Source organism: Podarcis cretensis (assembly GCF_951804945.1).
Source record: "Podarcis cretensis genome assembly, chromosome: 9".
Lineage (NCBI taxonomy): Eukaryota > Metazoa > Chordata > Lepidosauria > Squamata > Lacertidae > Podarcis > Podarcis cretensis.
In genome coordinates, this window is record NC_137178.1 from 10,433,183 (window position 1) to 10,458,290 (window position 25,108).

At 46.3% G+C, this 25,108-nt stretch overlaps 1 protein-coding gene across 2 annotated transcripts; it reads right to left on the reverse strand.

The window, feature by feature from the left end:
• Window positions 1-703: 703 nt before the first annotated feature.
• LOC307224279 (protein FAM47E-like) lies at window positions 704-20,325 on the reverse strand. Of its 2 annotated transcripts, XM_079991012.1 has the most exons (8): window positions 20,144-20,325; window positions 19,526-19,907; window positions 14,716-14,879; window positions 9,944-10,094; window positions 6,722-6,919; window positions 5,424-5,567; window positions 3,049-3,126; window positions 704-1,198 (listed from the first exon to the last, which is right to left on the reverse strand). In XM_079991012.1, exons 2-8 carry the CDS (start codon window positions 19,892-19,894, stop codon window positions 1,070-1,072), a joined length of 1,233 nt encoding a protein of 410 aa, XP_079847138.1. In that variant the 5' UTR covers window positions 19,895-19,907; window positions 20,144-20,325; the 3' UTR covers window positions 704-1,069. The 2 variants fall into 2 exon arrangements, with proteins under 2 accessions (XP_079847138.1, XP_079847139.1); XM_079991013.1 differs by lacking the exon at window positions 5,424-5,567.
• Between the last annotated feature and the right edge of the window lie 4,783 nt (window positions 20,326-25,108).

A 25,108-nucleotide genomic window follows, 5' to 3' on the forward strand; every position in this document is an offset into this window, starting at 1 on the left:
CACGAGTTACGCATAAATGCCTAATCTGCCATTCACTTTGAAGCTGGGAGGCCAGGATTAAAATCCCCTCTTGGTCATGAAGCTCACTTGGTGACTTTGGAGCAGTCGTTGCTTAGCCTAACCTACCTCACAGGGTTATTGTGAGGATGAAATGAAGAAAGGGAGTACTGTGTACTCTACCTTGAGCTCCTTGGCAGTAGTAGACCTTAGCAGTAGTTTCCTGTAGTTACCTAATCACTGTCGTTTCTGCTTTAAAATGCAAAACAGAATTGCAACTGGTTTTTTTCAACACTATAGCGGGACTACTGCATTTTGCCTGCATGTACAGCCTGCTGCATTTTCGCCCAAACAAGCAGGCTTGATGCAGCTATGTGGGTTGGGAAGGGTCTGTTCACCTAAAATGCACCATTTCTGGGGTCTTTTACCCAACTTTCAATCCTTTTCATCACTTTTTAAATTTGTGCTGAAGTGCTTTTGTTATTTAAGCACTATTGTGCTATTAGTAATTCTATCTATCTATCTATCTATCTATCTATCTATCTATCTATCTATCATCTATCTATCATCTATCTATCTATCATCTATATATATATATATCTATCTGTCTATTTATCTACGTATCATCTATCTATATCTATCTATCATCTACCTATCTATCAATCATCTATCTATCTATCTATATCTATCCTAAAGTGTTCTGAAAGATTTGGGGGAAGATAATAATTAAAATATTAGTAAAATGGTAGTAACCTGCCCAATAGGAGGATTCCTTTTTTTAAAAAAAGATTAATTAGTACGAAAACACTTTCATTTTAAGTGCTGTTGTGAAAACCCTCCAAACGACACCCCACATCTTCTGCCTGGTTCCTTCTTCCCTCCCCAATTCCACTGCCCCCCCTAGGACCCCTGGCTCCCTGCTATTGAACCTCAATTCCAGTCCCCCCCCCTCAAAACCAGCTTGCTCACCCCCACACCTCCCTCAACCCAGCCAGACAATCGCTCCAACCACTAGGCTGGCCTACAGTAGACCAACGCTCACTTAGGCTTTCTCTTGATAAGTTCTTTTATATTAATTCCCCATTGTTGATGCAAAATCTTCTCCGGGCTCTTCACACCTCTGAAGTTCATTCCTGGAGCGTCTCAGGGCCCCCACTCTTGGTCCAGCTGCTTCTTCTACAGCCAGCATCTGCTGCAAGAACTGGATCAAAACACACAGACTTTGGTTTGTTTTTTTAAAAAGGATCTCTTCACTATTTTCTATAGTGCGTCTTTCACAGCTCTCGACTACAACTCCCATCTGGAAGGGGCTGGTGGGGCTGTAGTCTAAAACCTATGGAGGGCACTAGGTTGCTAAAGGCCACTCCAGTGACTACAATCTAATCCTGTGTTTCTCCTTTGTTTGAGAGCCAGTGTGGTGTAGTGGTTAAGAGCGGTAGATTCGTAATCTGGTGAACCGGGTTCGCGCCTACGCTCCTCCACATGCAGCTGTGGGTGACCTTGGGCCAGTCACACTTCTCTGAAGTCTCTCAGCCCCACTCACCTCACAGAGTGTTGTGGGGGAGGAAGGGAAAGGAAAATGTTAGCCACTTTGAGACTCCTTCGGGTAGTGATAAAGCGGGATAGCAGATCCAAACTCTCTTCTTCTCTAACTTGAGTCTGCAGCTGTTGTTGGACTACAACTCCCATCACCCCTAGCCGACTAGGGGTGATGAGAGCTGTAGTCGAACAACAGCTGGGGACCCATGTTTGAGAAACACCTGCTCCAATATGGTATCTCCTCTGCCCTTTGAAACCCTAAGAGCCATAGGTGCTGACTCCCTGGGGCTCTTGAGAGCCGGGCACCCACAAATTTCAGCGCCAGGGCCATGCATGCTGCATAGCACCCATGGTCATGGGGCCAGGTTGGCACTCCTGCTAAGTATAGACCAGCAAGTGCCAACGTGTTGCACCCCAGAATACAATTCCCAGCAGAGCCAGCCAGCATGGCTAATGGCCAGGGATGGTGGGAACTGGAGTCCATCAACATCTGGAGGCCGCCCTGTTCACTACCCCTGATGTTGACAATACTGCATTAGATGGACCAAAGGTCTGACTCATGAGGAGCCCCTCTTCCTCATAAGGAAGAGCTCTGCTGGACCAAAATCTCATCTGTTCCAACATCCTGTTCTCGCAGTATGGAACCAGAAGCTTATGAGAAGCCCTTAAGCAGGAGATGAGCACAATTTTTAAAATTATTACGTATTTTGTGTTTTTCATATTGTAGTTTAAAATAAATAAATAAATAAATAAATAAATAAATAAATAAATAAATAAATCTTTATATCCTGCCCTCCCTGGCCAAAGTCGGGCTCAGGGCAGCTAACATCAAGTATATACGTAACACTAGTATAAAATCAAACAATAATTAAATTACCTCCTAAAAACAGGTGTTAATCAAATTCTAATTAGAAGGCTTTCCGCAGGGCTAGGGTTGGGAACAGTAAGTGCTCCTCAGCCCAAGTGTTTACACTGAGCTTATATGGGCATGTGAGAATTCTGGGAGGCCTCTTTCATATTAGTTCTTATACAAAAAGAAAAGGGGAGTCAGGCTGAGCAGAACAACTCCGTCTTGCAGGCCCCGCGGAAAGATGTCAAATCCCGCAGGGCCCTGGTCTCTTGTGGCAGAGCGTTCCACCAGGACGGGGCCAAGGCCGAAAAGGCCCTGGCCCTGGTCAAGGTGAGCCTAATCTCTCTGTGGCCCAGGATCTTCAAGGTCTTATTATTTGTAGACTGTAAGGTCCTCCGTGGGGCGTACCAGGAGAGGCGGTCCCGTAGGTACGAGAGGGTCCTAGGCCCTATATGTTGTGATCCGCTCTGAGATCTATGGATGAAGGGCGGTATACGATTTTGATGAACGCAATATAAATACTGCTGTCCTGACTTGGGATTCCCAGTGACTGGTTTTCAGAAGCATTTTCTGGCCCCCAAAACAATGCCTCAGTATATAGAAAACGAGCAACCAAACTTGTTCTTGATCACTGATAACAAATGTGTGAGTTTAAGCCTTACATCTGGGATCCGGTAGCCTTTTCCTTCAAGGAATTCCTTAAAAGCGTACGTTCCATGAAGCTGCATGATCTCCATATCCTGGAAAGTCATTCCAAAACAAAGCATGTTAAGATGCACATTGAGAGAAATTTAAAGAATACCTAGCTAAATATTGTGAGATGAGATAATTAGAAAATTCTTGGAAGTAATAAATAGGACTAGGAGTAGAACAAGAATATGTGGTATTTAATATTAAGGATTTGAATATTAATAAAGGTGAAGAGGTTAGTAAATGAAAGGAGTTAATACTATGAGAAATATGAATTTGGAGAACTGTTATACAGGTGATATAATGAAATTCAGTTAGAGGGGATTCGAGGAAGCCAGTCACCAATATAAAGGGATTTAGGTAGTTAACATTAATTTTCCTTTCGTGTTTAGTTTATTGTAGTGTATTGTGTCTTTCTTGGTTGTGTGATGTGTTATGTTTTATTTGTGATAAATGTGGAAAATCAATAAAAAAAATGGGCAGGGGGGGAGGAATGCACATTGAGGGACTATTTCCCCCCTCCCTTCCCTCACCCCAGCTCTTTTCTTCTTCTTCACCCCCTCTGCGTCTCTCCCTTTCCCTCACCCCTCGACTGAGTGCGAACACACACAAATGTATTATCTGTGTTTCCAGGGCCCCCAAAAGTGGAACACTGGCCTGATGGGGCTAAGCATTCATTATGAGCAGGGCTATGCAGTCAGAGCAGGCATGATTCGCAACAGCCCCCATTAAGTTCAATGGCATTAAGTGCCTCGGATGCCAATATAAGCTAGCAAACCAGGCGCAAGGATTTTATCTTGACCTACAAAGCCCTAGGGACGCGGGTGACGCTGTGGGTTAAACCACAGAGCCTAGGGCTTGCCGATCAGAAGGTCGGCGGTTCAAATCCCCGCAACGGGGTGAGCTCCCGTTGCTCAGTTCCTGCTCCTGCCAACCTAGCAGTTCAAAAGCACGTCAAAGTGCAAGTAGATAAATAGGTACTGCTCCGGCGGGAAGGTAAACAGCATTTCCATGCACTGCTCTGGTTTGCCAGAAGCGGCTTAGTCATGCTGGCCACATGACCCAGAAGCTATACACCGGCTCCCTCGGCCAATAAAGCGAGATGAGCGCCGCAACCCCAGAGTCGCCCGCGACTGGACCTAATGGTCCCTTTACCTTTAAAAGGTAAAGGTAAAGGTACCCCTGCCCGTACGGGCCAGTCTTGACAGACTCTGGGGTTGTGCGCCCATCTCACTTAAGAGGCCAGGGGCCAGCGCTGTCCGGAGACACTTCCGGGTCACGTGGCCAGCGTGACATCGCTGCTCTGGCGAGCCAGAGCCGCACACGGAAACGCCGTTTACCTTCCCGCTGGTAAGCAGTCCCTATTTATCTACTTGCACCCGGAGGTGCTTTCGAACTGCTAGGTTGGCAGGCGCTGGGACCGAGCAGCGGGAGCGCACCCCGCCGCAGGGATTCGAACCGCCGACCTTTCCATCGGCAAGTCCTAGGCGCTGAGGCTTTAACCCACAGCGCCACCTGCGTCCCACCCTTTACCTTTACAAAGCCCTAAACAACTTGGATCTACAGAGATCCAATTAATCTGCCATTAATCTGTTGAGGTCCCCCTGGAGTGGCTTCAGCCAACAGATGTGCAAATTAAGTCCACTAGGGGGAGAGCCTTAACTGCAATTGTTAGGGATTCTGCAGGAGGGGGTAATATGTATCTGAGCACAGATCAGACCAAGATATACTATTGAAGGCAGCTGAGATGCTGCCGCTTCCTTTGCATTCACTTTTCTGGTCCCATTTTGCCATCATCATCATTTTTACCCACCTTTCATCCTAAGGTCCCAGTATTCATACATCTTGTGACAGCTAACTGTAGGTCCCTGGTTTGACCGTGCTTATCTACATACGTGATATATATAACTCAGCCTGGACACAGAAGTCCTCCTCTGAGGGCCTTCTGGTGGTTTCCTCACTGCGAGAAGCCAAGTTACAGGGAACCAGGCATAGGGCCTTCTTGGTAGTGGCACCCTCCCTGGGGAACCCTTCAGATGTCCAGGAAATAAACCACTATCTGACTTTTAGAAGACATCTGGAGGCAGCCCTGTTCAGGGAACTTTTTAATGTTTGATGTTTTATTGTGCTTTTAATTCTGTTGGGAGCCACCCAGAGTGGCTGGGGGAACCCAGCCAGATGGGCAGGGTATAAATAATAAAATTATTATTATTATTATTATTATTATTATTATTATTATTATACATCCCAGTGTCACTTTCTCGTTGACTGCATGACTGATGCGGAGTCTTTCACTCGGAAAAAGACACACACACACACACACACACACACAAATATTTGGCAATACCTTTTCACCCAATGCCCTCTTTGAATTCCTGGAGCTTCTGTCTCTTGCTTTTGGATCTTCTAAATGTTTCTGTTTCTTCCATGTCTTTGGGTCCAGGTACCAGGCACCAAACCTGATCTTCTCAGACTTGGATTGACAAGATTCCTGAACGATAATAATAATATAATAATAATATCATCTCTAATTGCATTTTTTAAAACTGCATCTCAAACACTGGGTGCCTCCAGATCATGGGTAGGCAAACTAAGGCCCAGGGGCCAGATCCAGCCCAATCGCCTTCTAAATCCAGCCCGCGGACGGTCTGGGGATCAGCGTGTTTTCACATGAGTAGAATGTGTCCTTTTATTTAAAATGCATCTCTGGGTTATTTGTGGGGCCTGCCAGGAGTTTTTACATGAGTAGACTGTGTGCTTTTATTTAAAACTCATCTCTGGGTTATTTGTGGGGCATAGGAATTCATTCATTTTTCCCTCAAAAATACAGTGGTGCCTTGCAAGACGAAAAGAATCCGTTCCGCAATTCTCTTCGTCTAGCAGTTTTTTCGTCTTGCGAAGCAAGCCCATTGACGGCTTAGCGGATTAGCGCTATTAGCGGCTTAGCAGCTTTTAGCGGCTTATCAGCTTAGCGGATAAGCAGATAAGCGGCTTAGTGGCTTAGAAAAAAGGGGGGGAAATAGTCGGAAAAACTCGCAAGACATTTCGTCTTGCGAAGCAAGCCCATAGGGAAATTCGTTTTGCAAAGCGCCTCCAAAACGAAAAACCCTTTCGTCTAGCGGGTTTTTCGTCTTGCGAGGCATTCGTCTTGCGGGGCACCACTGTATAGTCTGACTCACCACATGGTCTGAAGGACAGTGGACTGGCCCCCTGCTGGAAAAGTTTATTGACCCCTGCGTCCAGACTGTCACTGTTAAGTTGTGGGTGAACATATCAGACGACACAGCGATTCTTCAAACAGCTCTTGTTTATTCACAGGCCAGAACAGAACTGAACTGCCTGCTTATATAGAGCTCCAGTACAACGTAACTGTAACAACTTTCTGTAACTATCCAATCACTGAATGTCACTTTCGATCCCTTATTTGCATATGTGGACCTGAACTATCTGCCGTATCCCCCTGCTGGCCCAGGGTGAGAACTTCAGTACATAACAGTCACCCTTTTGCAAGAGGGATTAGAGCACTTCAGTTGTATGCAACTGAAGCAGATTAAAGCACTCCTTTGCCCGAGCTCTTTGCTTTATCCCAAAGAACAGCATAGCAAATACAAGACGACTAAACCTGGGGACCCAAGGGTTGCTTACCTTGGAATGGCTATCTTGCTGAGCATCGCTTCTCAGGCTTGTCTGGGGAGATGGCATCCCTACATACTTCCGCAACTCAGCAGGCAAATAGTTCAGCTCCTCAACGTGTATCGGGTCAGACAACGGGGGCTTGGTTTTGTAATTTGTATCAAAGAGGCTTATAATGGTGGCTTCATCAATGTCGTATTTCTCTCCACCCTGGAATGGTAATTCAATTAAAACAGGTTTATGTTGTTGTTGTTGTTGTTGTTTAGTCGTTTAGTCGTGTCCGACTCTTCGTGACCCCATGGACCAGAGAACGCCAGGCACTCCTGTCCTCCACTGCCCCCCGCAGCTTGGTCAGACTCATGCTGGTAACCTCGAAAACACTATCCAACCATCTCGTCCTCTGTCGCCCCCTTCTCCTTGAGCCCTCCATCTTTCCCAACATCAGGGTCTTCTCCAGGGAGTCTTCTCTTCTCATGAGGTGGCCAAAGTACTGGAGCCTCAGCTTCACAATCTGTCCTTCCTATATTATTTATATTATTTATATTATTTATATTATTTATATTATTTATAAATATATTCCTACAAAAGGGATATTTATTAACTCGAGTATATTTTCGCCATTCACAATTGCAGATTAGCCTTGGTAAATATCCCTTGATTAAAAAAATCATTTGATTTTTATCTTTATTTTAGTAAACTTAAGAATCAGTTTTAGGTCTTAACAGCATGAAATCTTGCGAGGAGGGCGACTTACAAAAAGCTCGGGCTTCTAGTGATTCAGAACATAACCAATCAAGGATCAGCTGCACCTAAGGAGTTCCCTATTGATCTGCTGATTGAGACTGATAGCAAGCTCCACACTGGCTGCTTGCAGGTCCAGTTTGGATTCAGATCTATGGGGCTCATCTCACTTTACTGGCCGAAGGAGCCAGCATACAGCTTCCAGGTCATGTGGCCAGCATGACTAAGCCGCTTCTGGCAAACCAGAGCACGGAAACGCCATTTACTTTCCCGCCGGAGTGGTACCTATTTATCTACTTTGATGTGCTTTTGAACTGCTAGGTTGGCAGGAGCAGGGACCGAGCAACCGGAGCTCACCCTGTCATGGGGATTCGAACCGCCAACCTTCTGATCGGCAAGTCCTAGGCTCTGTGGTTTAGACCACAGCGCCACCCGCGTCCCAATACAAAGTTACTGATATATAAAAATCAGTATCGATTCATTTTCCTTCAGACACAGCCTCCCACTCAGCCTCTAGGTTCTTGCCAAGGTCCAAACAAACTCTTAGCTCATCCACAAAAGTCTCACGACAAGAAGAGTTGCTGGAAACGGTGGACATCACACTAATTTGAAACTCTTGACTTGTTTTCTATGGGCAGGCCCAGGGGGGATGCTGCTTCCTCAGCTGCCCACAATTGTGTCCCATTCAGATGCTCTCTCCACACCCAGGTCCAGTTACAGCAGGTTTGTTGAGCTTCCCAGGGGCTCCAAAGGGTGGGAAGTGGGGCCCCTCCACTCACATCTCTTTCCTCACCCCCCATCCTCTCTTCCTCCTCCAACTGATATGACTTGATAAGCGACACCTCTCAGACTGGAGCTTAAACTGTTCTGGATTTTGCTAAAGTTGAAATGCATCAGTTCTGACAGGAAAACATGGCAGGAAGTACAAATACAAACACTGCATATTCTGAGAGAAAATACAAATTTGGGAGTAATTTTAAAACGCACAGATTAATGTGAAAATGGAATGAAAAGGTCTGAAAATAATACAGAACAGAAATGGTCAGATTCACCTATCCCCAGTGCAGAATCACAACAGGAAAGAGAGGAAGTTGCCTTATACTGATTCAGACCATTGGTCCATCTAACTCAATACTGTCTGCACTGACCAGCAGTAGCTCTCCAGGGTTTCAGAGAGGGAGGTATTTCTCAGTGTTACCTGGAGATGTTGGGAATTTACCGTATTTTTCGCTCTATAGGATGCACCCGACCATAGGATGCACCTTGTTTTAGAGGGGGAGAACAAGAAAAAAAATTCTCCCCCTCTCTGTTCAGCGCCCCTTCAGCGAAGCGGCAGGGGAAACTGAGCCCCTTCCATTTCTCCTCCTGCTTGGCTGAAGGGGCGCTGCGCAGCTCTCCCTCTCTGCTGAAGCCAGGAGAGTCTTGCTGTGATGGCCTGGGATTCCGATTCAGAGGCTGAACCAGAGGAATCCCAGCCTGCACAGGAGTCCCCGCCTCCAGGGCCGGGTGAACTGGGGCAGGGCCTTGATTCTGAAGCGCCTGCACCTGTGCCGGATCCTCAGGAGCAGGAACCAGGTGATCCTACTCTGGCTCCAGAGGTGGTTGAGGACTCAGTGCCTGCAGGTGAGTCTCCCCCTGGGCCCAGTAACCCTTTAGCCTCTCCGGAACTGCAGAGGCTCAGGGCAGAGAGGCGAAGGGAACTGGTTTCTCCCAGGAGTGCTTGCCTTAAGGCCAAGAGAGGCAAATCTCCTAGGGGCCAGGACCGCCCCTGGCCTCAGAACAGATAAAGCCCAGTCGGCCTGGTCCCAGGTTGTGGGAGCAACGTCGTTGTTGAGTACCTGTTCCTGCCCGGACCCAGACCTGACTCTCCAGTGCTCCTGTCCCCGCCCAGCTTCAGACCTCGCCCCGCTCCTTGTGGACTGATTCCAGGCTTGTGACCCAGGACCGGACTTCGACTACGCCAACGGTAACCTTCCCCCCGGGATCAGCACACTTGCGCTCCCGGCTTCAGCAAAAGGAACCCGAAGCCTGCGGAGCGCAGGGGGACCTCACGCTGCACACCGGAGGCTTCAGGCAGCTATCCCTGAAGCCTGGAGAGCGAGAGGGGTCAGTGCGCACCATCGCCTCTCGCTCTCCAGGCTTCAGCGAAAGCAATGCGAAGCCTCCGGAGCGCAGAGGAAGCGCTCCCTCTGTGCTTCGGAGGCTTCGCGTTGCTATCACTGAAGCCAAGGAGCCTGCATTCGCTCCATAGGACACACACACATTTCCCCTTAATTTTGGGAGGGGAAAAAGTGCGTCCTATAGAGCGAAAAATACGGTAATTTTGGACCTTCTGCAATGTATGCAATGTTCTGCCACAGAGTTACAGACCTACCGGACAAGTCAGTCCTTGCTTTTGCAGTTCCCCACATGCAACATTGAGACATTAATCTGTAGCATAAAACCTAATTCTGGTCTTTCAGCAAGATTGCATGCAGGGATTATTTTGCTCACCAGAGAATCAAACCACCTGCAGAACTCCTTCGCAGCTTGTTTCACATTCTCACCGACGGGAGGGACATAATTCATCCTGGCCTCTCTTTCTCTTGCTGCTATTTCTGTTTTAGTGAACCACTTGTAAGGGTCCTTGCCTTTGGGGTCCTTGCTGTTGGAAGCAATTGCAGAATGAAACCATTAATGGTGCAACCCGTTCCCCTGTTTGTTTGTTTAATTTTCATTATCCTTTCCTCTCAAGGAGAAAGGGCAAGGCAGCAAATACCAAAGCAGTGAAAGAATACCATTTAAAATAAAATGTAAAACATCTAAAAAATATATTTAAAGGCATAAAACAGTCACATGTCCTCATAGCATTTTAATTTAGAGAAAAGGCAGGTAAGAAGTGAGATGATAGAAATTTATAAAAAAAGAAATATGCATCGCATGGAGAAAACGGATAGAGAGAAGTTTTTCTCCCTCTCTCATAACACTAGAACTTTTTTTAAAAAAGGGGGAGGAGGTAAAAGACCCCTGGAGGGCTAAGTCCAGTCAAAGGTGACTATGGGGTTGTGGCGTTCATCTCGCTTCAGGCTGAGGGAGCCGGCGTTTATCCACCGACAGCTTTCCAGGGAATAGCTCTGTCTTACAGGCCCTGCGGAAGGAGATCAAGTCTATGTTTATGTTCTTCCTCCACAGTCTAAATGACCTCTCCAATACTGAACGCCTGCCTAGAAGCTTCCTCTGCTGGAAAAATGTTTCCTACCAGTTATCACAGCTACCAGTTTTCCCAGTAGTGATGTATGGAAGTGAGAGCTGGACCATAAAGAAGGCTGATCGCCGAAGAATTGATGCTTTTGAATTATGGTGCTGGAGGAGACTCTTGAGAGTCCCATGGATTGCAAGATCAAACCTCTCCATTCTGAAGGAAATCAGCCCTGAGTGCTCACTGGAAGGACAGATCCTGAAGCTGAGGCTCCAGTATTTTGGCCACCTCATGAGAAGAGAAGACTCCCTGGAAAAGACCCTGATGTTGGGAAAGATGGAGGGCAGAAGGAGAAGGGGACGGCGGAGGACGAGATGGTTGGACAGTGTTCTCGAAGCTACCAGCATGAGTCTGACCAAACTGCGGGAGGCAGTGGAAGACAGGACTGCCTGGCATGCTCTGGTCCATGGGGTCACAAAGAGTCGGACATGACTAAACGACTAAACAACAACAACAAAATCACAGCTGGAGGGAGCAATGCTTCTGAAGACCAGTTGCTGGAAAGCAAAGTAGGGGGTAGAGTCCTCAGATCCTTCTTGAGGAGTTCTCACAGGCATCTTGTTGGTCATTGTGAGAAGAGGATGCTGAAGTAGATGGATCATTGGCCTGACCTAGCAGGCTCTTCTTCTCAGAGGCTACCATTTTCTCTTTCTCCAAAGGCTCTGCAAGCACTGGACCCATTGAACCCCACAAGGTGGCATTCAAGAGCCAGGCAGTGCATATGTGGTTACACTGGCCTTCAGACAGCCCGAACCAACCTTAAGCACAGCAAAATTACACGCTACAGCAGATCTATGTGGAAAATGTATGTCCTTGTCCTATAAAGCAGGGTGACCAAGGGCAACTTCAAGGGGGCAGAGGAACCTTCCCTGCACCTCACTGCCCATCGCCCCATAAGTGCTTTACCCCTGGTGTTTTTCTCTTAATATGGTTCTGAGACCAGAAGTAATCCTTGACAGGAGAAAATAGATTTGGGGTGAAACAATTTCAGGGGAAATCAGGCAGAGGAACGTGAACAGAAACATCTGCAGATGCCTTCTACCATGTCGGACCACTGGTCCATATAGCTCCATATTATCTGCCACATTATGGTTGTCCATAAAGTGGAACAAAAATAAGCCAGAACATTTATCGTAGAAAAAGTCGTGGGATTTCAGCAGGAAGTTGTGGGGTGTGCAATTACTGGAAATGGACCACCCCCAAAACTCTGGCACATGCAAACTGCCCCTATGAGGGAAAAAATAGATAAGGCCTGTGCTGGGTCCTGGGGGTAACCCGTGAAACGCTGCCCAGGACCGGACCAGAATCCAAAGGTTCTGCTGGGAGTCAGTCAGGCAGGAAACCAGGCAGGGGCAGGATCTAGCATACAACAATGTTGCTCCCGCAACCTGGGGCAGGGTCCGACAGCCTTTTATCTTTGTCAGGGTAGCGGCTGGTCCTGATCCCCTGCCGACTCACCTCCCTGTTTCGCCCGAAGGCGAGCACTCCTCCTGCGAGTACTCAGGTCTCTCCTTCCCTCAGACCTCAGTCTCTGCAGCTCGGGAGACGTTGGTGGGTTACTAGACCCAGGGGCCACCTCAGCCTCCCCTGACCCAACCGGTAGTGGAACAGCTGTAAGTGATGGCCCAGCTGAAGGCAACGAGGTAATCCCCGCATCTGGAGCCAGGGCAGGCTCAGGCCGCTGACTCGGCCCAGCTGGTGTTTGCTGCAGGGGAACCTGTGCAGACTGGGACTCTTCAGGATCAGGCCCCAGACTTGGTTCAAATGATGCCTGCTGCAAAGGATCCGGTGCAGACTGAGACTCCTCTGGTTCCGAGTCCAAGCCCAAGTCCCAGGCCATCACAAGGCCTAACCCTGTAAGCTGCTTCATAGTTCCCAGCAGTCCCTCAGGGTCTTGTTCCAGGTGTTGGGTGTGCAACAGAGACAGAGTTGACTATCACTTAATATGGCAAGGTTTCAGGTTTTCTTACTTTTATTTGAGCAAGATGGGAAGCAGATGGATCTTGTCAGTGTAAGGAGAGTGCAACTGTTGAATAATAATAGGGTATGTGGGGGGGGGGGGTTGTGTTCAGATTAGTTTTGAGTAGAGTGCATGTGAATGGTTCCGGTGATTGTGTTATTATTATATGTGCGCTTTTGGGTAATATTTGATTTTCCAGATGATACATATATTGTAATTATGTTCCCTTTTCATAACTGTATCTTGATGCTTTGTGTACAATTTGAATTTGTGGCTCTTATTTATGTTACTTGTGTACATTGTTTTCAGATATCTTTGTTGCTTAATCATGTTTCTTATAGCGCAACTGTCAGAGCTGCCTCTAGGTCCCAGCTCACAGAGGACCAACGCTAGGCTGTAGTTATGTACAAAAGTCTTTATTGAGGTTCAGTTTCCATTTCAAAGCCGTAGTGCGCAGCTCTACGTCTTAAAGCCTAGACCGGCGAAGTCCCGTCTGAGTCCCCTCCCCTATGACACCAGTTTAAGATCCTAGCCCTGCTCCACCTTTTACGCTGCTCTCTCCTCCTCTGGGTCCTCCTGCCCGCTGGGGCATTGCCCTTTCTGGACTCTTCCGACACTAAGTCGCTTAGCTCCTCCCCCTCCCTCCGGCGGGCTTTAGGACCCGGTTCCCAATCCTCATTCTCTGCTGTCCTGCGCTCCTGTACATTTGAACTTGCCTCTCGCGCCAGCCCAGTGACCTTTCTCCTAACCGTTACACTACTTCGGTCACTGCTTCCCTCTTCCGGGACACTGGCCTCTCCTCCGTTGTCCGACTTTCTGATGGAGGCGTGGTCAGCCCTGCCTTATCTTCTCTCCCTGGTGGGGAATGCACTGGCCCCAATCCTTGGGACTCTTCCCCCCCACTCTGCTCTGGTGGGGAAGCTGGTCCTGATTTCCAGCTACTGCTCTGGGAGTCCCTGCTGCCCCCTTGCTCCTGGGGCGTTCCCCTTGGGAACCCCCTACCCCTGGCCACTGGCGCCCCCTTCTGTGAATCTTCCGATTCACTGGATAGGCTCATGGAATCCCTCGGTCCACTGTCCTCTTCTCCTACGCTCCCCTCGGATTCTTCCCCTTCGCTCTCCATCTCCTCTCTTCCCTGTGCTTCTGCTCCTGAGCCCCTGACAGCAACTATAGGAGGAGGACAACAAAGAGTATTGTTTTGTATTGTATGTGGAATTTGTACATATTTTTTCATTGGGATGTGTAAACTGCTTAGAGATTTCTCTTGAAATATGAAGTGGTATACAAGATAGATAGATAGATAGATAGATAGATAGATAGATAGATAGGAAGGAAGTGGAATCACATAGCAACTTGAGCACAAATCATCATGATATTTAGAGGAGCCCATAGTCTGTCAAGTATCACAGGACCCTTGTTTTTTGCTGTCCACATTATTAGGTGCTGCAGCTATGGGATAACAAACCTCATTTAACCAACAAGCTTAAGTCTAATTAATGCATGAAGGAGTTAATACCATAGAGCAAGCTGTCCTGCCTTTGCTTCCCTTCAGTCAGCCAGAGGAGCTCAGCATGTGAAGGGGCTAAGCTGGTTCCTTCAGCTTAGCTACATGGCTCTTACAAGCCACTCTTGAGTTCCTATCCAATAATTTAGGAACTTTCACCACTGTAACTAAGCAAAGTTTTACTGCCTATGCAGCTTTTCCTGAATGCTGTAAGGAAAAGCATTTGAAACTAATATTGGAAGAAATTGTAAGTAAACAAATTTTAACCTACCTAACATGTGGTTTTTTCTATGCTAGGGGAAGAGGGAAGTTTTGGAACTCACAAGGACATATTTTAAAGGACTAACAGCCTATATTTCCCCACTTTACTTTGCCACTTATTTCCTGATTTTAATTCTCTACTGGAGTTCTCCTTTGGTGAGAGAACCTGCCCCACACATGGATCTTGGCATTCAGAGAATTCTGGTTTATATATGGTACCTATATTTTCCTTACCACCAGTGCCTTCATCCTTTCAGAAGCAACCCATCATGCTCTTTTGCTGTGTGATCCCTGACACTCACCAGCCAATGAGCATGGCCCCTAATTGCTTCTTTCTTTTGTCCTCCAACCAAGACGGAACTGCAGAGGGAACTGGGTGCTCCTGTGTAATGTCAGCATCAGCAACAACATCTTCATTCATCGGAAGCATCTCTGGGTCCAGGATGCTTAGAACTTCCTTGAAAAGCTAAGAATAAAACAAGCCAGAAATAATTTCTCAGTGTAAATTGAACAAGAGTGTGGCTTCCTTGGACAACATTTGAGCCAGCCCTCGTTGAGGTATCAGTCACTGGCTTTTATTTTGCTTTTATTTATTTAAAAGCATTCATATACCCCTTAAAATTTGGGGAAAAAAATATTTTCGTCTGTGATGCATTACATTCATCTTGGTTTATTTGCACAAAATTTGCACACAGGTTGTAGGACGTTGCTGTTTATTGGGCATTGCCATTCATCATTATGTGCCCAACCCAATATTTTTCCAAGTTGGCACCCCTGGGGGACAACTCTTTTTAAAAATTAAGGATAAATTGATTGCACTATGGCACAATCATAGGAAATGTGGAGATCACCATAGGAAATATTTTCTAGAAGTTCACCACCAATGCAGGGATGGATGATGAAGGCAGTATGAACCTTACCAGAGTAAGTGGTCCAAGCATGACACTATTATGATGAGTCATGAGAATGAGTCACCAATGCTAGATCACCCTCTCCTGGGACAGATGAGAACAACAAGCCTGGAGTGTGACCTCCTACATGCGTTGGACCAAGGACGTGTGGGGACAGTCCCAGGGATGCTGATAGACCTGGGAACCATGATATGGAAATTAAGTGGCACTTCTAATGCATAGCAATGTTTTATGCTTGATGAACGGGATGTTTCAGTTTTGTACCTAGTAAGACAATTTGAATGCATTTATCAGTTATTTGACCTTGAAAGGAGTTCACAGATCAGTTTCATTCAATTTTGGGGAATAGACGTTAGAATATACTTCACCATTAAGAAATTATGAATTATAAACTTGTTTAAAAGAAACCTTCCACTTACCAGCCATAATATGTACATCAACCTCAGCTTTCCATTGCTCAGATTTTTATACTACTAAGGCCCAGAATTTAACCGTATCGCTCCCAACTGCAGCTTGTTCCAGTTCTTGGCAAAGTTGTTTGCAACAAAGCACTTTTTTTACTTTTAGCAATTGTTTGTCTTTCCTTCCTTGTTGCACCATTTCTATTACCCATATTTCATTTCCCAATTGTCTAGTCTGCCTTGCTAAGGCGGAGAAGCTCTTGTTTCTGGTCAAAGGCCTGGAAACGATGCCTTATGAAGAACGGCTAAGGGAGCTGGGCATGTTTAGCCTGGAGAAGAGGAGGTTAAGGGGTGATATGATAGCCATGTTCAAATATATAAAAGGATGTCACATAGAGGAGGGAGAAAGGTTGTTTTCTGCTGCTCCAGAGAAGCGGACACGGAGCAATGGACCCAAACTACAAGAAAGAAGATTCCACCTAAACATTAGGAAGAACTTCCTGACAGTAAGAGCTGTTTGACAGTGGAATTTGCTGCCAAGGAGTGTGGTGGAGTCTCCTTCTTTGGAGGTCTTTAAGCAGAGGCTTGACAACCATATGTCAGGAGTGCTCTGATGGTGTTTCCTGCTTGGCAGGGGGTTGGACTCGATGGCCCTTGTGGTCTCTTCCAACTCTATGATTCTTTTTCCTACATTCCTCATCAGGAATCCCTCAGCTGGGAAGGGAGGCTTCCTGTTGCCTGACTGAGAGATCCCTGCCCTGCTCCTGCTTGCACGCCAGTAGGAGTTGGGAGGCTGCTCCAATAGGCAGCATGAAGCCTCCCGTCACAGCTTAGTTGCTGGGGTCAGGGAAGGTGGAGGCAGCCTGGAAGCTGCATCTGAGAGCCCCTGCACCACCATCTCATGGGGACTTCTGAGCAGCTCCTGGAGCCAGCCAGAGCCAACTGCTCTGGGCTGCTGAGGCTGCCGCTGCTGCGTTTCCCGGGGACATTAGATGAAATCCGGGGATGGAATTTGTCCAGGGACTTATTTGCAAATCCAGGGACTGTCCCTGGGAAACGGGGACATCTGGTAACCCTATCTCAGGAGGAAGGGATTTTTTTTGCCTCTGGTGATATATATACCACCTTAGCTGGCTTGGGGTGACTGAGGGACATATTTTGCTATTCTGTCTCAGGTTGTATATTAGAGGAAACAGCAGAGAACATGTGGATGTCAGGAGACATTTGCACTAAATGCTGTTGAATTTTCATGAGGATTTCTTTTTTTAAATTCATGAAGTGATACGGAAATGTGGAAAAGCGAAGACTGGAAAAATGAGAAACCAAAACTGACAGACTCTCCCATCCCTATCTAATGTAAGATCCAGCCACCAGCATGGTGTATGAATTTCGGTCGGTTGTCTTTTAAGAAATAGAATCAATTTGTAGTATGAAAATTGTACAATCCCCTCTCTTAGTTCTGCTGGGGAATATAGATCAATCAAACCAGCAATTATGCAACAGGGGGTGGCTAATCTTTATTCTAGTCGCTGCGGGCCTAGTAATTGCCAAACGTTGATGTTCTGCCACGGGACTGTCATTAGACTTGATATATGCAAGGGTTGTTCGGATATTGTGAGTATGGTGTTTTTAAAAAAGAAATTTAAGGGATTTTCCAAGGAAATGGTAAACCTTGATTAGATGAGGGTTGGAATACAGGCTGGCATCTTGATGCCAACAACATTCTACAGTTGCTGGGGGGGGGGGAATATTTGCATCTGTGAGCAGGACCACAAGAAAATCCCATTTGGAAGCAGCCAAAATTTCTTTCTACAAACAAGCGCAGATGTAAGGAAACTTATCAGAAATGCATTAGAAATAATGGAGCTCATTGTGAGCTGGGCCTATGATCCTTATAAACAAAATTCAGGAAAATGCATGGGAATAATGATGGCCTTTCAGTTTGGACCACAAACTGCACCAAGGGAGTGATGGCTTCAATTTTGGGTTGGCTTCAGTCTATTATGAGCATGGTTCTTTGATGCCCCTTGCAACATCAGTAAAAGTCCCCTGCAGTAAGAACCCAGTTCCCCCACCGTATTTGTGAGGTGTGAGAGCCCAAAAAGGGAAGTTCCTCTCATTTGTATTTTACAGAGAATCCCCTGTTGGTATCGCATGAGAGATATAGCAAACAATGTCGGTGGTGCACAGCAGATTATTCCTTTCACTAACTCCCCTTCAGTGGTGAAATCTTAATGTTAGAGCATCTGCTTTGCATGCAAATTGTGGTTAGATGTTTTCTCATTCACTGCCCTGTGCCCCTTTGGGTGGGAAGGAGGGAATATAACTTTATAATATCATCATCCAAATCAAATACCAGCAAATTTAAGCTGTGCAATTAAATGTGATCTGTAGCTCTTGCAAACAATTCCACTTCCCCAAAGGACTAGACTGTTTGCAAGAAGGAAAGTGATAGAAAAAAGGCAATGGAAAGTGTGGATAGTGCCTGATTTGACGCAATGTCATTTAAGTTGCCCACAAACTGATCAGGATGCATGCTCAATAAACAAGTGAGCCAGAAACAGCCTGTGTCACAATTAGGGATAGGCAAATCTGTCAAGTTTATTTTCTCTCTGTTTCTTATTTTTCCAATCTTCACATTTCCACATCTGTTTGCAATTTTTTAAAAAGAGTCCTCATTAATATTTATCAGCAGCTTGCTTTAAATTTCTCCTAATGTATACAATTTTCTATGCGATTTTGCCTAATGTAATGCATTTTTGCATGCCGTTTTAATTAATAGACCCACTTTATGCATGCATTTAGTGCAGTGGTACCTCAGGTTAAGAACGTAATTTGTTCTGGAGGTCCGTTCTTAACCTGAAACTGTTCTTAACCTGAGGTACCACTTTAGCTAATAGGGCCTCCCACTGCCGCCGCACAATTTCTGTTCTCCTCATGAAGCAAAGTTCTTAACCCGAGGTACTATTTCTGGGTTAGTGGAGTCTGTAACCTGAAGCGTCTGTAACCCGAGGTACCACTGTACATGCATTTTTTTACACATTGCTTGTTCAGAAAATTGCCTTTAAAAATTAAGAGAATGGTAGTTTTACCATGTGTTGTGTGAATGTCAAAGTGGGTTTCATTTCATGTGTTGCTGCAGGAAATGTGCATTAGGTAGATTTGCCTTTCTATGTGACCTGAAACAAAATCCTCCCCCATTCGTCCTGTTGTTTAGTGGGAATCTCCTTTCTTGTAACTTGAAGCCATTGGTTCGAATCCTAACCAGGAGAAAAGAAGTTTCCTCCATCTTCCATGTGACAGCCCTTAAGATATTTGAAGATGGCTATTATATCTTCATGTAGGGACGCAGGTGGCGCTGTGGGTTAAAGCCTCAGGGCCTAGGGCTTACCGATCGAAAGGTCGGCGGTTCGAATCCCTGCGGCGGGGTGCGCTCCCGCTGCTCGGTCCCAGCGCCTGCCAACCTAGCAGTTCGAAAGCACCTCCGGGTGCAAGTAGATAAATAGGGACCGCTTACCAGCGGGAAGGTAAACGGCGTTTCCGTGTGCGGCTCTGGCTCTGGCTCTGGCCAGAGCAGCGATGTCACGCTGGCCACGTGACCCGGAAGTGTCTCCGGACAGCGCTGGCCCCTGGCCTCTTAAGTGAGATGGGCGCACAACCCCAGAGTCTGTCAAGACTGGCCCGTACGGGCAGGGGTACCTTTACCTTTACCTTTACCTTTATCATATCTTCATATGACAACCCTTTAGATTTGTGTCAGCATTAGCTGAAATAATTTTTGCACAAATGCTGAACCTTACCTCTGGGGGAATGCTTTCTTCCAGATGAGGGTATAGTGCTAAGGGGTGCTGGCTAAGGCAGTACTCAATCTGAGCAATGTGGTCCTTTCTGGCTTGCAGATTTGGGCTGATTTTGGAGGTCTTCGTCTGGGGCTTGGTTAGCATCCTTTTGGCCCTCTGTTGCATTTTGCCCAGGTCCTCAGGTTTACTAGGGAGAATAATAGGGTTGAGCTCCTTTGGGCGTTGGATGACAATGTTGTCACAAGGAGGAGGGAAACCGTCCCTGAAATCGTCCAAGTCATTTTTCAGGAAACGCCAGCGCTGGCCGTTTAAGGAATCCAAAAGCCCGGATTTGTTAAGGGAACGCTTTTGAAAGCATTTAAAGGGCATTTTCTCCTTGCATCTGAAAAACAACAACACTATGTTAATAATAATAATAATAATAATAATTAATAAATACATGGTTCCAACCACCAAACTTGCAGGATCAAACTGAAGTTTGTAGCTTATCTTTACACTGTAAAAGGATGGGATTTACCACACAACCCCAAGCCATATTTCTATGGGGCTTAGACCCGTGTATGTTTTCTTAGAACTACAACTGTTCTTAGCTAAAATTGCAATTGGAAGAATACATACAAGCAGGTGAAAGTAGCAAAATTACACACAAAATCTGGTACCTAAGACGTGTGCAAATATTGCATCAAACGTTGGCTGGCTGGCTTCAGAGTTTTCACAAAGCAGCAAATCTTTGCCTCCCGGTAGAGACGAGACAACTGAGCAGCATTAAGCATGTGCGCTTGGTGTGTTTGGGCTGGTTGTTGTGGCAACCGAACTCTGCTGAGCTGGTTCATTCATGGCAGCAAATTTTCTACAGGCAGGGACGAAGAGGATTTGCCCGCCTTTTATGCTGTAAGGAAGTAACCTGAGAACACCAGTGTTAATGGAGAAATCTGAGGGCTCCCTTGGACAAAAAACAAGGACACCAGCCAGGAATACCAGAGCAAAACAGCAGCCAGTAGGCTTGGTCTTTATTGAAGTTGTGACAGGACTCCCACCTGCCACAAAGTGGAACAAGATGGAAGCCCCGAACAAAAGAGCCCCCAAACTTTTATTAGCTGCTAATCCCCATGTTACACCGCCCCACACACTACATCATTAATACATCACAGTTACATCATGAAAAGGGAGGTCTGGTGGCAGTAATCTGAGCATCCTGGACCCTGCCCCATGGTTCCCCTTGCCCTCCACCAAACACCCATCAAGTGTAAGAAAAAAGATATTTACATTTCCCTGTTTCCCAGCCAAGTTAATCACACCCTTTTGTCTTCATCTGGGTTTGTTATTTCTGGAATGGCTACCTGTCTGGCACTCAGGTATCAGGATGCCAGGAATCATCACTCAGGCAGAGGGGCTGCTGAGTAGCTGAGCTCACATGTCTATATGAATTTCTGAAGTTTTCCCAGTGAGCCAGTGCATAGATACATTTATCAGTGAATTGTTACATTTGGTATCGAGTAGCAAAGGCCCTTGAATAGATAGAAAGAAACAGTGATGAAGTGTTTAGTGTGGTCAAATCACAAAAGTCACGAAAGTGATTGTGCTGGTTTTGGTAGTGGGCTGCATGTGCTTGATATCTGCTGGAGCAGCAACCCCCCACCCCAACCTATACATAAATTCCTGCAACACCAGCAGAGGAAACCTTGAAGGTCTCAATCCAGAGAGCTCCACTCATAGCATGCTAGGTCAGACTGAGGGCCACATTCCCTTGCGGGCAGCACTGCAGGGGCCTCAAACCATTGGGGTGTGTGTGTGTGTGTGTGTGTGTGTGTGGCAAGCATAGATGTGGGCGGCCAGACAGGCACTGCTCTCCATCCTAGCAAGCAAGACATTGTCAGAGCTCAAGACTGCATTTCAGCCATGTAAAATGAGGAGAGGAGGACCCAGAGCAGGGAGAGTCAGAGAGAGAGAGAGAGAGAGAGGCCTCACTTTCTCCATTTCTGCACTAAAGGAACATGCAGCTTGGAGGGTGCGTTACAATAATTCTTAGGTCGCAAATACAGTGGTACCTCTGGTTACAGACGCTTCAGGTTACAGACTCTGCTAACCCAGAAATAGTACCTCGGGTTAAGAACTTTGCTTCAGGATGAGAACAGAAATCGGGCTCTGGTGGCACGGCAGCAGCAGGAGGCCCCATTAGCTAAAGTGGTGCTTCAGGTTAAGTACAGCTTCAGGTTAAGAATGGACCTCCAGAACGAATTAGGTTCTTAACCTGAGGTACCACTGTATAGAATAAACGTCCATAAATGTAGAAGGCAAACACATACACGAGTATATAAACCACATGTCTGAAATAGTACAGGAGAGCAATCCTGAAGTCATTTTGACTCTCCCAAATTGACCTCAAATATTTCTCTGCAAGGAGAAGGAAATGAGAAAAGCTTTTCAGTTGTCTTTGGACTGTAGGGGCCTATATCTCCCTGCAAATACAGTCTGGAAAGTATCTGTTAAGCTGAGCAAACTATCAATAGGTGTAATAGATCCAGGAACTAAGTATTTACCATCTCTTGGCCAGGCTACCCAGAAAATGCAATCAAGGAAGGCATGATCAGGTATCCTGGCAGACAGGAGAGAAGCAACACTCTCAAATTTCTGCTGAAGACTGCCTCCTTCTGTGATGTATGTATGATGTTTCGGGGGGGGGGGGTCTTGGGGTAGAAGGTGGGCAATTTCAAAAGTCTTTATAGGGGCTTACGCACCATCGTTCTGGGTCTCTCCTACCTCCTTACAAGGAGGGGAGGGAACTCTGTTGAAAAATAAAGATCTGCCTTGCTTTCTATGGATCTTGCCTCCATCCATTCATCTCTGACCAGTTCTTATGCTCCCGGTTGCTTCAAACTGCTCATTATTTAATATCTGCAACAGAGGTCGGTTCCACACAATAGCAGAATTGGGCCTTTAGCGTGCTGGTACCTTTCCTGTGGAACTCCATCCCACCATATATCAGAGGGGCACCTTCCCTATTGCCTTTCCAACACTTGCTAAAGATATTACCCTTTCAACAAGCTTTCTGAACAGAGATCTTTATCCCAGCAGCCATCTGTCTTGGTTTTGAATTGCTTTTATGTCTAAGCCATGGTTGGTTTAAACATAGACAAATAGCTACAGGTAATATTTGAGAGTTTTTTAAATTGCTTTCATGCATGCAGCTAACTGTTTTTATACAGTGGTTAAGTACTTAATTCGTTCCGGAGGTCCGTTCTTAACCTGAAACTGTTCTTAACCTGAAGCACCACTTTAGCTAATGGGGCCTCCCGCTGCCGCCGTGCCGCCAGAGCACGATTTGTGTTCTCATCCTGAAGCAAAGTTCTTAACCTGAAGCACTATTTCTGGGTTAGCAGAGTCTGTAACCTGAAGCGTATATAACCTGAAGCGTATGTAACCTGAGGTACCACTGTATACGTAACTGCTTTATACAGTCATACCTTGGGTTACAGACGCTTTCGGGTTGCGCACTGCGCCAAACCCGGACGTACCGGAATGGGTTACTTCCGGGTTTCGGCGCTTGCACATGCACAGAAGCGCCAAATCGTGACCCGCGTGTGCGCAGACGCGCAGGTTGCGGGTTGCGAACGCTGCGGATTGCGAACGTGCCTCCCGCACAGATCACGTTCACAAGCCGACCGTCCACTGTATATGGTTTTTATTCTATTGTAAACCACTTTGGGGGGCCTCGTGGGAAAAGATTCATAAATGAAAATAACCTATAATTTGAGATGGGGACAGCCAACTGCAGAGGCTACTGAAAGTGGTAACGAATTAACGTGATGAAAAATTGGTTTTTGAATAGCATCATCTGGAAAGGCCCCGCAGTCCTGGCTTCTAATAACACCACTGTTTAGCAGAACACACAGGCAGCTGTTTAGCAGAACACACAGGCTGTTGGGAAAGTCCCGTCCCCCACGCCAGCGGTCCTAGACGCCAGCTGATACTGAAATTCACAGCTAACCACAAGGGTCACTGCCTACCACACAAATGTACTTTGGTATGCAACACCAGCTCATGGAAATAGCCAGATAAGGAAGTGGAAGTGTTTGCAAACTCTGGAGGAAAAACAACTGATGATGTATCAGTTGGTCCTGAGAGGGATTTCTGCTGCTCCTTTACATAATGTCTCTCTTTTCCCCATTATATGAGGGTGTCAGTGAGCCGGAAGTGGAATTTTCCCAAAGCAGCTGCAAGAAGTTCTAATCTGGACCTGGATGCTCCACGCACATAACTTTTTCCCCTCAGGAAAATAAAACGTCTTGTGAGAGGGGCTATTTTGGCTATTTTGGCTAAGGAGCTATGTGCACCAAAGAGAGAGAGGAGAATCTCTTCCTGCCCATCCAAACGTCAGCTTGTTTTTCTCTTTGTTTATTCACTTCCCACCCGTCATCAGGTTTCCGGCACAGCTCGCAAAAGGGAACATTTAAAAATTCAATAAAGCAAATTAAAAAAATAGACGTTTTTATTACACGGGCGCAGACCTGACACAAGTAAATAAAACACCGAAACCTTGAATCTCTAACACACACTCAGACCCTCCAAGCGCCCCTATATTCCAGGTACAGTCCAGGATTTACAGAAGCCGTCCCAGTTTCTGAACTGATCCTGGAATGCCCTGCTTTTCCTTAAAGGTAAACGTAAAGGGACCCCTAACCATTAGGTCCAGTCATGGCTGACTCTGGGGTTGTGGCACTGATCTCGCTTAATTGGCCGAGGAAGCCGGCGTAGAGCTTCCGGGTCATGTGGCCAGCATGACTAAGCCACTTCTGGCGAACCAGAGCAGCGCACGGAAACTCCATTTACCTTCCTGCTGCAGTGGTACCTATTTATCTACTTGCACTTTGACATGCTTTCAAACTGCTAGGTTGGCAGGAGCAGGGACCAAGCAACGGGAGCTCACCCTGTCACAGAGATTCGAACTGCCGACCTTCTGATTGGCAAGTCCTAGGCTCTGTGGTTTAACCCACAGTGCCACCCGCATCCCTGCTTTTCCTTAGTACGTTCCTATTTTCATCAGAGAAATGTTGATAGGAATTGGAGTTGTGCGACCCCAGTGCCAAGAAGATAAGTGATTACACAACCTTTAGAAGACATCTGAAGGCAACCCTGTATAGAGAAGCTTTAAAAACATGTTTAATGTTTTTATATGTGTTATATATGCTGTCAAGAGTGGTTGGGGCAAATCAGTCAGATGGACGGGGTATAAATGATAAAATTATTCTAATTATGGAATAGGATGTCCCTATTTTCACCGGAGAAATGTTGGAGGGTATGCACACCTACAGCCTGAGGTGAAACATGGTGCCCACATCTAAAGACAACATGTGCTGCTGACATAAACTAAGGACAGGAACAAGCCAAGATACAATAAAAATTTCCTTAGGATGTCCCTATTTTCATTGGAGGAATGTTGGAGGGTATGGCGTTATCCGACCCCCGAGCCATCTGAAGGCAATCCTGTGTAGGGAAGTTATTTTAAAATGCAGTACATGACATGAAATTTACTTTGCCAGAAATGTGTATATCAGGCAAAAGTACAGTATTTTTCGCCCCGTA